General features: G+C 40.3%; 1 protein-coding gene across 3 annotated transcripts in view; it reads right to left on the reverse strand.

The window, feature by feature from the left end:
* astn1 (astrotactin 1) overlaps positions 1-15,587 on the reverse strand; it is a 375,360-nt gene that overhangs the window by 230,416 nt on the left and 129,357 nt on the right. For all 3 annotated transcript variants that reach the window (XM_087173331.1, XM_087173330.1, XM_087173329.1), the window contains 2 exons: positions 15,083-15,157; positions 10,119-10,256 (listed from right to left, as the gene is read on the reverse strand). In XM_087173331.1, the coding sequence (XP_087029457.1) occupies positions 10,119-10,256; positions 15,083-15,157 (213 nt within the window). The remainder of the gene's footprint in view (positions 1-10,118; positions 10,257-15,082; positions 15,158-15,587) is intronic.

Here is a 15,587-nt window from a genome sequence, read left to right on the forward strand (position 1 = left end):
AAGAGTTATTAAGAGAGTAAAAAGCTATATATATATATATATATATATATATATACAGTATATATATATATATATAGGCAGTGTGCGCCCGGATACTTTATCTGGACATTGGCATCTAATCAGGGCCTCCCTTCCACCTGCATTATATTCTGATCTTACCATGCAAATGAGATAGGTGGGGCAGGCAGCCTTGTCTACCGACATAGCACAAACAGGCTCTACTTAGCTTCCCTTTGCAGAGGGACAGGTGATTTTGTTTGGGCTAGCTAAGTTAGCATGGAAGGAGTTAGCTGAGCAGTCAACCAGCTTGGTTGATTCTTTTCTCGAGAATGTGGGAAAAGTGAACAGACTGTGATGTTTGAATATCGCTGAACCCAAACGCAGGCAAACACAAAAGGGTGTAGGCTGAAAAAAAGGTAATTCAATAACAAAACGTGACTTAAAAACCAGTGAGGCAGAACTCAGAACAAATCCAAAATGCAGGAAAAACACAGGAAGAAAAACAGAAGAGACACTGAGGAGACGCAACAGGAATAACACAGACAATCTGACGAGGTCTGAGGGAAACACACACACTTAAATACCCGAGGGAAGCAGGGATGATTGGACACAGGTGAAACACATTAGAGTGGGGAAGACAATCACAATGGAGGGAAAGTGGACAAAGACAGGAAATAAAACAACCGCACAAGGGAAGTAATTTCAAAGTAAAACAGGAAATCACCCAAAGCCCAAACATAAAGAATCAAAACAGTCCGTTCAGGGACTGAGGTCTGATCACAGTGTTGTCCAATGTGACTGTAATTCCAACTGCGTGGATTCTTTGGGCTGTCAACACTACTTCATTTCAGTCACCTGTCTCATGCACATCTGACAGAACAGATAACAACACGGCATCGCAGGTCGCTGGCTCAAACAGGGGATGTTACATTTCACAGTCTGTCTCCTGTGCTTCATTACAATAATTGTGCATTAGGCTGTGAGCAACACCAAAATGCATCTGAGCATTAGTACTGTGCACTCGCACTGTGACCGATCAGATCCATTATAGACTCTGATAGAGGACCCGAGGTGCTGCACTGCTGATGAGCTGCTTCAGCTGCACAGCCGGTGTAGACAAGATATAACACCAGGCAATAATGTGCTTTTCCTCATTCAGATCCGGATACAGTCTGCGCGTCAATATACGGCGTAAACAGGTTCAAAAAGTCAGAGGGCCGGCGTTGATCCGGTTCGGCCCCTCTAAAGTCTACAGTTCTTTAAAGCCCTTGAAAACCTAGTGACAGGTTCCGACATGAACACACTGTTTTCTGCCAATATGGGGTTCAGTTGAGAAACGCTGATGTCACATACTGCTGTGCGCCAATTAGGATTCAGCAACATTTTAATTGGAATCCGATGACAGTCAGTGGTTTGTGTGGACACTGCAAATCAAATCTGATCACACCACACCCACACAGTCCCGGTGAACGGATTAGCTCGATTTCTCACTGCTGAACTCTGAATGAATAGTACCTAGAGATTGTTTTCTTTCTTTCTTTCTTTCTTTCTTTCTTTCTTTCTTTCTCTTCTTTAATCCATTATTTTTTTCTTTTTATTCTGACGTTGCTCATTTAGTCAGGAATATTTATTTTATAGAGAAATAGTTCAAGATTTGAGTCCAAGTTTTCAGGGGCTTTAAATCAGGATGTTCTCATTATGAACTTGCTGTGACACTGCATCCAAATGTTCTTCAAATTACAATGACAGAGGACTCAAACTTTTATCCGACATAACTGACGCTACAGTCACTATCAGGGTACACTACTGCTTTATTAAACCAGCAGAATGAGCAACCTCATGTGACCTTTTCAGAAAGTAAAAAAAAGCTGTTAAAAGCTGTTAATTATACAGACTTGATTGGTGTGATATCCAACTACAAACTGAAGGAGAAAAGTTCTTTAATATATTCAAAACATTTGATTTAAAAGAGAAAGAAAACAAATCACATGGATGATTTTGACAACGAATGTAAAGAGTACTTTCAAAATGAATGGGTAATTATCACTACCTGCAACGTATTTAAAATTTTTGTCCAAGACAGTTATCTGCACTTGAAAGAGGCAATAATTGTTCGTCTCAATTATGTGCACCATTAACATGTATAGCTAAACAATGGCAGGGTTACACGTCAAAACAAGCCATAAAAAGAAGCATTCATTCAGCCCATTTACCAATGAAACGTATCACTAAAGGTTTATATGTCAAATTATGCCGTCATTTACTTGCATTAGTTACTTATTCAGTTCGGAGAGGGAAGTGAAAATTACCGTCGGCAATGAACATTAGAAAAAGAAATATTTCAAATGTAAATGTGTCTCTGTAGACCGCTGCTTTGATGCGTTTGATATTCAGATTATACAAAAGACTTTTTGCAATAATATCCACTCAGTTAGAGAAATGAAGTTTTCATTTGGTCTTTTAAGAGTGACTAAAATATAAAAAATGGACAAATAACAATGTTAATCCTTTCAATACGACACCAAGGCAACGCTACAAGAGCACTAATAGATACATTAAGGAAAGAAACACCAAGGCTGAGTCCTCGTCCAGTCATTACTGCTGTGAAGCCCGGTAATCAAGGGAAGGAAGATCAGGGCTCAATCGCTATTTAACCATCTGCTCAGGAGCAAGACGGAAGAACAAATGATTATCAAACATGGAGGAACGCAGCTCAAAAGCACAGTAAAATCAGCGGCTTCAAGAAGGTGTTAGCAGTGTTTCCTCGTGGTCCCTGGGGAAAGCTGAAGGTAGCGTTCATCAGATCATTCATCAGAGGAGAAATGAGTTATCTACACAGCGTCTCAACAAAGAAAAGCCACCAAATGAAAATCCCGGAATAAAATGACAACAAATAAGATGTGTGGAAGTAAAGCGATCAGCAGCCCTAATGCACACACAACATGTCAGCTGACTTTATGTGCAAATAACAGTGAGACAATTATAGAGATAATTGCGAAGACATCTCCTATGCATCAGTGTGACCCTCCAAGTGGCCCCGAGATAAATCTGACGGGTCACAAGATGATTAAAGAAATAAGAAACACCAAATGATGTTTACATTTTCTGGCTTTTCCCTTGTTGTTGCTGTTTTCTAGTGAAATATTGAATAGTTAAATCTCTTTAGACCTCTACAAATCCAACTGAGCAATATGAGGAGAGCGAAAAAAGGGTGTTGCTTTTACTGAGGTGATAGATGGTTGTTATTATAGACTTTGTCACAGAGAACATTTTGAATTGTCTTAGCAGAAAAGGACCACATGTCACTAATGACAATAATAATGGCTCCATTCCACCTAGCTGTGCCAGGAAGCCAGCTTGTACAGGACACGGTCCTTGGCTCCCCAGAACAGAATGCAGCCATGTTTCATGGCTCTGCTTTACGAGTCTACATGAGAAATCCCAGTGTCATCGATGACATACAGCACTAGCCTGGAAACCAGACCAATCAGTGAGCGTGTGTTTATTCACTGAATTCACAAAATAGTTCGGTGATCTCAGGCTAATCACAGTAAGGTCCTCAAATACTGACCCATTGGCAACATATATACAATTTTGTTTTGTACAATCTCTGTCTAATTCAGTTGAGCAAGAGAAATAATCTTTTTTTTTTCCTTTTAAAACCCTGGTGCACACATTACCCACAATGCAAGATGACCACAGACAGTTCTATTGGGGATTTGGCTGCTTTATGCTAGCAGCGGCTTATGTAGCCTGGATCGTCTAGCCTCAAGCAGAGATGAGGACAGAAGTCTAGTAAGCGCATTTCCCCAGAACGAAGTGACATCAGACTTTGTGCAGCTCCCTCTGGAGACACAAACGTCCTTATACAACTTTTCCACATATGTAGTAGTGGTCCCCAAGTGTGACTGCGGCAAATAAACAGCAGTTAAGGTTTCATTACTGTCTGGCGACTAACACAAATGCTGAAACGCTGAAAAGCTGAAAGTTGAATTCGCTGCATGTCCCTGACTCACAGTATCCTCCCCATCTTTACATTCCACCTCACTACAAGGGCACACTACCTCCACCAATGGCACTGAGCGCTGGTCATATAATTGTATTGTGGAAAATTGTCCAATATGGACGTATTTACTGGAGATATTGTTCTACAAATACACATCACATTGCTGCTGTGGTCTTTGAAACAAGGAAAAAAACCCATCCCAGGTTGATTTCACTCCCCTCGTTTAATACACACACCGTTCATCAAAATGTTCAGCCAGAGTCTGTCTATGTAAAAATCTACCCAACAGAACGTTTGAGCAATGACTGATGAGGCAGAGGAAGTGTCTTTATTCACTGCAACAGACATTACAGTCCTTCATTTAACAGACACCTGCTGAACCTCCAATTATTTAAATACTGTGGAGACATTTTATATCAGCATGTCAGTCTGTCAGTCACAGGCTAAAAGTGAATGAATGAATGAATGAATGAATGAATGAATGAATTTCTCCACTTTCATCCCTGCTCCGAGAATTCAACTAGTTTTAACCAGCTGTTTAACCACACACACTCACACAGCTGTAGGCCTAGCTTCTACATCTCTTTCACTCTCCAGCAATTAGCGACAAGTTGGTGATTTATGGACAACAAGGACACATATTCTCTTCTGACAATGAAGCATGTTTAATGGAAAACCACAAAGACTCAGCGCAGTTTCTCTTTGACCCAGTTCAGCACGGTGAGAAAAGTCTAACGGCTATTAGACTGTTTAAATAATCACTGATTTGATTGATGAAAATGAAGATCTCTTACCTCCATAAGAGAAAAAATGAATCAAACAGACTTCTGCCTTTTGCCTAATGGTATTCCAGCTCTTCAGGCTCAGTCACATCCTTCAGCTGAGCCTCAGCTCATGTTTTTCACTTTTATTTCATGGTCATTCTTTCAAACTGCCTCAATTTTAAAGACTCGGGCAAAACACACAAAACATTATCCATAAACTGTGATTGTACATTTCACAAACCATCAATCCCAGCTGGGTGGAGACCTTGATCTCAAGCCCGCCTTTGATGCTCTTTGCCGCAATTCGGAGACCATCATACTATTTACACTCATTCTCCGTTGACAGCAAAACTCAGTTACTGGAGATATATGGTATACTGCTTTAGAAAGAGTCAGCCAACCTTGTTCTACTGGTTTAATTTATGTTGAAGGATCAGTGTGAAGGACTTAGTGGCATCTAGTGGTGAGGTTGAAGATCGCAACCAACTGACCATCCCTCCCTTTCCAAGGGTGTAAGTGACACTACGGCTTTACGGCAAACAAAAACGCCAAAGGCCCTCTCTAAAGCCCATGTTTGGTTTGTCCATTCTGGGCTACTGTAGAAACATGGCAATGCTACATGGTGGGCTCTGTGGAAGAGGACCCACTCCTTATGTAAATGTATGCTGATGTATAGCGCTCATTTTCAGCGAACAAAAACACAACAATTCTTAGTTTCAGTTGATAAGACACTAGTAAAAATTCATTAATTTCTGTCAATAGAGCCTCCTAAATCCCTAACACTGGTCCTTTAAGAGTTATTAAGAGAGTAAAAAGCTATTTATATATATATATATATATATATATATAATATTTTTTCTTTCACTATTTTGTGTCTAAGGAGCTGCAGGCATCAATACAGGCCACACATACACAATATAAATAATTAATTATGAGCTAAATGTCACAAAGATCAATAGGATTTATTAATTGGGTCAGTGAAGACGAAGACAATTTGTTTGGAAAATTTTATATAACTAATTATCTTGTACATTGAATGTGTTTTTTACTTTTCCCACAAGACATATGTCAAGTCAAGTCAATTCAAATGAGTTGTGTACTTCACTGGTAACTGGTGAAGAGAGGCCAGTTCAGGGGAGATGTGGTCTCTCTTCTTGGTGCAGGGAGTCGCGCTGCTGCATTTTGAAGCAGCTGCAGGCGAGATAAGGTTGACTGACTGATTCTTACAGAGAGAGGGCTGCGGTCAATGAGGCAGGAGGAAATAAAAGCGTGAACTACAGTCTCCAAATCTTTAATGCACAGGAATTATTATTTTTAAAGTGATCAAAACTGGGAGAAGCCAGTGCTGACAGCTGGGTTGATTTGTTTATCAAATTTTAAACCACAATCAAAGATAACACAGAGATTTTGTGCACAGGAGTTCATATTCAACGACAGAGGCCCGAGGGCATTGGTTGTAGTTGCTGAGTTGTCTGCGGGGCCAAACGTTGGGATCTCAGCTTTACTCTGGTTTAGCTGAAGGAAACTTTTTGCCATCCAGGATTTTACATCCTTGGTGCAATTTAAAAGGAGGTCAACACTGCATGGATCACAAGGCTTCAGCAGCAGGTACAGCTGGATGTTGCCAGCATAACAATGGTAGGAGATATTATATTTTCTGAAAATAGACCTGAAATGAATCATGTATAGAGAAAATAAAACAGGACCTAATATGGAGCCTTGCGGTACTCCACAAACGATGAGTGCAGAGGAAAAGTATTCATTATCAAAGGCTCATCTGTTTTGGAGGTAGGAGGCAAACCACTGAAGGGTTTGTCCCTGAATGCCAATAACATGCTTAAGGCAATCTAAGAGGATGGAGTGATAGACTGTGTTGATTCCAGTCGAAAGAGCTAAAAGAATTAAAATAGTGTAATTTCCTGAATCCAGACAGAAGAGCAGATCATTTGTCACCCTCAGGAGAGCGGTCTCTGGTGTGTCCTAAAACCTGAACCCCCCCTTCATGGATATTTTCTCGATTCGAGCCCATACATCACCAGAGGGCTCAACTGTGAAAGCCTTGTGTCCCAGGTGCAACCCCCTCCACACCTGAGCATCGCAATTTAATTTTCAGGCCCCAACTGAGCTCTCTCCTCTTCATCCATGTCCAGCAGCTGCTTTGTGGAAACAATAACAAAACTACATGAATGAACCCTTTAGCTATTTACATAAAAGCACATCCTGCCACTACATCAGTTAAGTCAACAAACTGATCAGTGAACGTGACATTAACATTGTGTAACAGAAACTTTAACAAAACTACATCACACACTGAACACACTGTATATTTACACAAAACACATTCTTTGTGTTAGAGACAAACACTATTTGATAAGGAGCTGGAAAAATAAAAATAGCAGAGACAGTCTACTGGAGGCATGAGTTACTGACAGTGTTGTTTTATTTTACAGTATCCTGCGGTAGGACTTCTTCACATCTCAGTCATCCGAGGGCTTAAAATTAGCAACTGCCTACATGCTAATGGGAAGAAATGATGATGATATTAATTTGAGCGAGACTAATTTTACCTGACAGAATTTTTACAGGGCAAATAACCATCAGCAAATTAGGGAAGGATCTGACACGGCTGTGCACACTAACGTGTTGACAGGGCACGTTCCATCATACACTCCGAGACAATCCCCACTACTAATTACATTAACCTGCCTCTTCTCTGCAAACTAATCCTGTTCACACGGACTTTATGCTGCCACATAATGATTTCAGACCAGCTGCAGCCATATTACCTCTCTCAGTGAGTCTTAATCCTGCTGACCAATGAGCAAAGTACTACTATAGTACACTTAGGAAAAGCTGGGGGAGAAAGGGGGGAAACATGGTGGTATATCTATGCATTACATCCTCTGGAGTCACATTTACATTAAATTCCTAAAATAATGTTGAGCTCTGCACTGCTGGGTTTAGGCTTTCAGACTAATGGTGTAGATTTATTTGGATTCTTTAACTTATGTAATCAAACTGTTGCCTAAGTGGTCAGGCGAGATTTAAAATCAATATACCAACACTATGTAAATCAGGCCTTTGCTGTCTTTGCATCATAATGCTTTCAACCACAATCTGACATCTAACAAAATAAGTAAATTACATTATGCAGTGTCTAAAATGTTGTGGGGAACTCTGTAAAATATTGTTTTAAAAAGTAATCTACTATTACAAGGTGGGCAGCAACTTTTTCTAACTGTAAAGGATTCCTCCCAAATATGCATCTAATGAATAGTTTAGTTGCTTAAGTGTGGAGAATTTGGCCGTTAAACTTGTCAGAAGTTTGGACTCATGGCGTCTTGTGTCACTGTCGATTAAAAAAACTACAGACTTTATTCCCAGGAATGTCCTCTGTCAATTTCATAGACATCCCACCAGAAGTTTTTGTGATACCTGTCACAGTCTGAGCGCATTCATAATATGTCTGTCTTGTTATTGAAGATCCCCTCCAGTGAAAATCAAGTTATTAACCTTGTTAACACGCCCACATGATGTTTTTTTACATATAATGCAAAGAAGGCAGTCAACTCCATGACTGAGTGTTTCCACCTTGAACTGCAGTGAACCAATGACGGTCTCATAAAAACAGATTCAGACAGCCAGGGTTTCATACGTCACAAACCTAACAAACCAATCCCGGCAATTTGTGGGGACGGGGGGTGGGGCTTAATAAATCCAAAACTTTGTCAGTACAGAGAGAGACAGAGAGAGACAGAGAGAGAGAGAGAGAGTTTGCATTTGCACAATCACTAACACTGTGTCAGCCACTGCCAGCTACAAGCTAACAAGTGTGAAGGAGAACTTTCTCACTTCTGGTGTTCATCTTGTATTCTTAGGCCTCACTTATGGTCCGACCTTCATCGTTTTATACACTGGACGTCCGGAGACACTGTTGCTGGGGTAACCAATGTCTTATAGATAAGAAGGTAAAAAAAAAGCATAAACTGAGAGAATACTCCATAAATCCAGTCCTTGTCAAGAATGAGCTAACCAGGGGAAAAGACAAGACACATGTAACATCAATTAGGTAAGAACATGTGACAAGGCAGATTTTGGTGTCTAATAACGTCTTCACACATAAATGTTCAGAATAAAGTTTTGCCTTATTTGGAATAAGATACGGTAAAATGTTGTAACCATGTGATACCTGCGAATCTATACCCTCTGTCAGATAAGACATCTTCAGAACCTCGGTGTGGCACCACTACGATGGTTCACTTGCTGTCATTGTACTGCTCATCACTTTCTCTGTGGTACAATGAATACTCCTGCCTGAGACATCTGAGCTCCTGGTCATAGTGTTTTCTTCAGCTCACAAGAATTCCAAATCACAACAAGCTAACATACAACACAAACAAATAAAAAATGCTGACTACGTTAACCGTTCCGACTGACCAGACTCCTCATCTAAGTCTTGGTCTGACCGAGGCTCAAACAAGTGGATGAGTCTCATCGATGTTTTCTCTGACTCTATCCATCTTGCTCTTTCGCCCGTCAACCTAGCGCAAGCAGCGGTGGTGGGCGGGGCACAAGGCCTGATCTAGAATTTATTAGGCCCCGCCCCACTGCTACCAGAGTGAAACAGCTAAATAATCCTGTAGTGCCACTGCTGTCAGCTGAGTCCAGTTTAATACTGCAGCATTGTTTTGGCTCATTTATGGGTCTCTCTGCAGCCCAGCCACAAACACAGTCATTGCACACAGGGCAGATTTTCTTTGAAGGAGTTATGAACCATTTAACAATCGAAACGCTTTTTATGGCTTTGAATTGCCAAGTGATTCTTTCTTCTTCTTTTTTTTTTTTTACTCTAGTTTTTCTGCCTCTTTATAATTGATTATGTGCTAGATCTTTGAGTTTTATTACCCTCTGAATCATGACTGCTAAGACCTCTGCATCCACCTCACTGGGATGCTTGAGACTCACTGCAACAATAATAAATAAAAAACAAATGCTGATTAAGTGAGAGTACAAACAGTGAGACGTGTTCAGAGAGTCAACAGCAGCTGCAGTCTGCAAGGCGTAGTGGTGGTGGTGTTATTTATTTATTTATTTTTTGAGTGGGGGGGGGTTAATTTATCAAAAAGCCAATATGTACTCTCTGTATTGTGAAGCTTTATCCGAGACAAAAACTCCCAAAGAATGGACTGAAACTCGTGGTAAGGAAACTTGCTGTAGCTCTTACTCAGCAAAATCCTGCCTTGCTTCACAGCCTTGTGAAACCTTTTATTTCTTCAGCTGGACCTTCTATCATCATGTCATCACTTCAGAGAGAGGTGAAAGAGGAACCAGTAAATGTCATCTCTCACCGTACGTCCACCGCATCCTCCATGACCGTCATGTCCGTCTTGCACTTGGCTGAGGGGTTGATGGCGAGCTCAGCTGGGGGGATGACAAAGCTTTTACTCAACGGCAACCACATCCCCTCTCCTAAGGTGTACGTGAACCTGCAGAGGGCGAGAAGGGCGCACGAGACAAGTAAGGTCACAGGTTTAGACTTTTCAAAAAACAACAACTTTGAAAGAAGGCGATGATATTGACCATGCAGCACAGAATATCCTGTTGACTTGTGATGAGTTCTTCATTGAAAGGCATCAACAAAAGTTCACCAAATATCAAAACACTGTATATTCGTATTTAAGATGAACTGAACTGACTTCATTAAACAAAACCTGAGAATCTCCTCCACATCAATATTGTTGACAAAAAAGGCTCAAATGGAATGTGAATATAAGAATCTCTATATATTACTGTTGATTAATAAAGAGAAAACTATAGATTTATTTGCAGCTTTGGAACATGATTGGAAAAGTTCATCAAACATCTGCTTAGTTTCATTCAGTGAGTAAGCTGCGGAGCAATTTGCTTAAAGGTGAAATAAATGGTGTTTTTAGTCACTAGAGGGCAGCAGAAACAAATTGTAAACACAACACTGACATGCACTCATTTGCCAATTTATTAGGAACAATCAGTCAAAACTAATGCAGTCTTATACAGCAGTCTTTAATAATTCCTCCTTCATGAAGGGTTCAGAGTTCATGGTTTACTGAAACTGTTAAAGAGGAGCTCTGTGATAATTTTGGAGGATGTAATTGTGGTGAAGCTGTTTCTTATTATTTTGTCCACCTAATTCAAATCAATGAGGGTAGGCTAAAAAGCAGTTTCAACAAAAACTCAACATTATAACCTTTATGGAGGTAGGATTTATCTTTTTCATGTATCCATTACTAATTGTTTGCAAATAATAAATCAAATGAAAACGAAGGCGTTCCACAGCCGCGACGCACACGCCACGCATCCAACCATTACTGCTCACATTTAGAGTCGTCTTTGGACCGTGGGAGGAAACTCACGCAGGCTCAGGGACAACATATAAATTCCTGTCAGAAAGTTCCCAGCCAGCCAGAACCTTCTTCCCATGAGATGACAGTTTTAACCACTGCACCACCGTGTCGCCCTCTAAACGAACTTTATATGTAAAATCAGTGACGTAAAATCAGTGACACTACACTACAAAGCAAAAACAACCACCCTATCATGTCAAAATGGCTACTTTTTATCGATGAATGTTTTCACTGCGTCAGTGACTCTGAATTAGCTGGTTATTCATTTTTTTTATTTTCAGCAAAGTTATCCATCTTGCATAACTCTTTGTTGTGCAGGAGGACACTGTGCACTAACTGACGCGATGCATACCTAATGAGAAACCCAGACATAAAAGGGCCAATGAGAGTTTCCCCAGAGACCAAACAGTCCTGTAAATCTGTAAACAACAGATGTCTGCAACAAGGGCTTTAAAACAATTCTTTATTTGCGAGTCAATGAATATCATCAATCTTTAAACACTCTGCACATAAAATGCATTGCTTCCAACTTTAAGTTAAACAGTCCACGCTGATTAACATCAAATGCATTATTAGCGCTGATGAATTATGCATGCATACTTGTAGCACAAAAGAGAGGAACTTGTTGATTAAATGGTTAACAACCACTTTTATGCAGACTAAACACATTTCCTCATTTACAATTGTTCAATTTGCATTTAATAAAATACTAACTTAGCATAAGGAAAGGGCAGTGAATCATGGGAACTGCATGCATTACCAGTCACTTTAAAAACAGAATGATTAAACCACTGTAGAAACAGAACACTTAATTACATCCAGCCAATTACTGCCTTTGTTTCAAGTCAAGTTTCCAGTGGATCAAAGTGCTGATGCTCTTCCATTTACTGTGAGACCTTGGGTTCTTGCAAGTTATTATAAGGTGGTAAGTCTAAACCAGAATGGTAATATGTCTGTTTTATTTTTCTGGAAGCTGTTTCCACCTCTCTCATGAGTCATTTCATCATTTCTTAAGGGACCGTGTACAACAGGAGAGCTGAAATTCCCTGTGATGCAGTGTGACGTATATGGGTGACCACAGAACAAATTAGCACCCACTTAACGAGCACTGCATCATAGACAACTGGGGACTAGCTGCTATATGACTTATTTGGTTTACCCTGCGAGGAACTGGAGGTGGAAAACACTGAGAGTTCCCCTGGGAAAACAGTTGTTGAGTGGAAAACATGTTCGCAGTCCACAGAGGAGCTCCTGGCAGTTAATGCTGTGCAAATGGCAAATGCTGGTGTGTTTCAACGCCGACTCTTAGGAGAATTTTTCACGCATCCTCGAGTTTGCATTGTTCAATTCTACACTCTATACCACTGTGGTTCTAATTGCCTCAATTGCTTCTTTCCTTAATGGTAATACTCTGTCTGCTTAAGCGCACAAGATGATGGCCAGCACAGCTCTCCGAGCACCGGGTGACATTCAAGGTCCTTTTTTCGACGTGTGGCGGTTTGGTGAAGTTAAAAGCGAGAGACTGACACGTTTTAAATGAGGATGGATGGCTTGGTGGGAGCAGTCTGAGGACAAAGGCATTTTAAACTGCACCGCTGGATAGAATGAGAAGGAAAAGGCTCCTGCAGAAAACATGCTAGCAGGGAGGACAGTGTAGCATTGAGATATTAAATCAATCAATTGCTTTATTCGTCCTCGAAGGGCAATTATTTGTACAGCAGTGACACAAAAGGACACAATGTATATGGGCACAGTTGTAGTTTTGGCCTCTAATGGGACTCTAAAAAGAGAAACTCTGGATGTAAGGTGTGACACTTTAGCGTGCTAACAGCCACAAGAGTGGCCCACATGAACTGTACAGGTTTCCTTTTTACCGGAAGCAGTACCACAAACAGCCTTTTTGTTGTTTTTGCTGCTGTACTATCAGAGAGGGAGTCAGAGAGTCTGTTAGACCTGCTCTGTCTCAAGTCAGGGAATGAATCATTTTGGTAGGAAAACGCTGGTATAAACATTGTTAGGAAGCTCTATCACAGACACGGGCTCTGCTCTGTGTTTCTTTGTGAAATGCTCCCCAGTGAACATCCTGTCAACTATGTGTGCTATATTTATGGAACATTTCCTGTCATGAACCACAGGTTAATTATTCAAACACATTCTGACATCACTGTTTACATTTTACTTACATCCTTAAAGCAGCATTAATTCATTCTTTGACCACGTGGGGGCAGCAAGCAAGGTGCAGAACAGCAAAGGATATATTATCACCTTAGAAGCTTGTTAGAGTAAATGTGTTATCAAACAGTTGTGTTCGCTAACGGTTCCCCAGCAAACATGGAGCAGCATTAGCATTCATCATAGCATCCAATATTCACCATTTTTATTTTAGCTTTGGTTCGTATCTGCACCAACTCCTGTGAAAGTGGTCTGGCTCTTTAACAGGTAGGTGTTCAACCATGTTCAATAGCTAGTCACTAACTTTGTCTGCCTGCTGTGTGGTGCTTGGCACAGCGTGTGCAAGTGCTTTATCATTGCCTTTTACTAAGTGATATGTGTTATGGCATATCAACACGGGAGGTGTCTCAGCTGTGTTTTTCTCATGTGTCTCATGGCTCTTATTCAAATCAACACAGCTGTCTGCACGGGACGCGTATGAGCTAGCATTTTACATGAGTGATTGCAGCTCAAAGCATATTTTGGCCCGTACAGGCTGTGTAGAAAGACAGAGCACTGAAGCTGCTCCTCCTGTGTAGACACTGTGTTACGTGAAAGCGGTCACTCATAGTGACAAATCCATTGGGGATTATCACCCGACTCTGCAAATTCACTCAGCTCTATGAAGCATGTTAGCATTTTTCAGCTAATTGCTTTGCTTTCAGAGGCTGCAACTTTATTGTTTGGTTCAAACAATAGAAGACACCTGTAATGGTGACATTAAGTTTTAACCCTCCTAATGTGTTAGAAAAGGTTTTACACCTTTTGTGTTTGAATTCATTAACAAGCACTGAAAAAACACTAATTAATTAATTATACTTAAGTACTCTTAAGTAGGAATCATCCATAACTATGATATATTTATACTTGTTGTGACATTTTATTTACCTTAGACCACATTAAACGTAAAGTTGACAAATTCTTGCAAAAATAGGCAAAATTGATTTATTGTATTGCTTGCAAGTATATAATTAAGCTAATGATGAACAAAAAATAATTCCCATAATAACTTGTACGTTAAAATGAGCAATCATCATTGCATCTGTTGTGCTATGGGTCAAATTCACCACCAATACTTTCTTATGAAAAAGGTATACCTGCATATATTTGCATTTCCATGCACAGCTGCTCCTTGTATCACAGGTCATTTTTAAATAGAGATTTTAAAAAATAGGAAAATGTGTTTTATTGTATTTAGAAGGCCATTGTTGAGGACGTAATGCAGCATTGTTTTGATGAATTGATTGAAAAATTAAAGGTATTTTTCATGCATCTAAACTTGAAAATGGGTCAAAATTACCCACTGCAAATTTGATGCTACGATACCGTGGAGGACAACTTTTAAGTTCATGTGATGACACTTTGAAAAAAAGTCAAACATTAATTGCTGCCTTGGCCGACTGGATTTACTCTCAAATCGATTCCACAAGCACGTAGCTGTAAAATTACCTTGAAAGTTGATTCTCAACATCATAACAAACATCTGACCTAAGAGAAAATAAGCACCTTTAAAAACAGACAGTCTCAGCCACAGAGGTTATTCTGCAGCCAGAGCCTCGGATCCTCCCACAATCATAAGGTAGAGAGACAATCAAAAGCTAGAGTACCAGAATTATAAACAGTTATTTCACTATACAATCTTTTCTGCAGCATGCATTGTGCAGCACCATGGAAAAAATGTAGTCATATAAAACAAAGTTTTGTGAAGTTCCTCTTACCTGAAAATGCGATCAGAGGGTTGTTCTCCCATCACAAGATCAAAACCGCGTTGGAAGATGGTGTAAGGCCAAGGACTGGCATGAAAAAAAGAATGGATCAGAGGACGAGACAAAAAAAGAGAAGAGAGAATAAAATGTGTATTAAAATCAAAGCCAGAGAAGCATTAAATTTTTCAGTGTACCCATCCTCCTAATCTAAACCCCCCCTAAAATCACAAGCCGTGTTTCAATGTCTAACTTTGCATCATTCCCGCCTCCCAAAGCCCCACAAATCACAAACAGCATTACGATGTGTGCTATGTGTAAACATGTAGACTGAAAAATGTGTTTTCTGACAGCTGACATGCAATGTGACTTTGGCTCATATCTATTTACCAGGGGAGGGGATAAGAGAGGATGACAGGATGAGACAGAAAGGGAGGAAGAGACACAGAGATGGAGGTAGAGACAGAGGGTGACGGAGTGAGCAGACGATGGGGGAAGAAAGAGACGGCGAGAGCGAGAG

This window comes from Seriola lalandi, unplaced genomic scaffold, assembly GCF_002814215.2.
Source record: "Seriola lalandi dorsalis isolate HSWRI2012SDOR001 ecotype SW California unplaced genomic scaffold, Sedor1 jcf7180002054181, whole genome shotgun sequence".
Classification (NCBI taxonomy): Eukaryota; Metazoa; Chordata; class Actinopteri; order Carangiformes; family Carangidae; genus Seriola; species Seriola lalandi.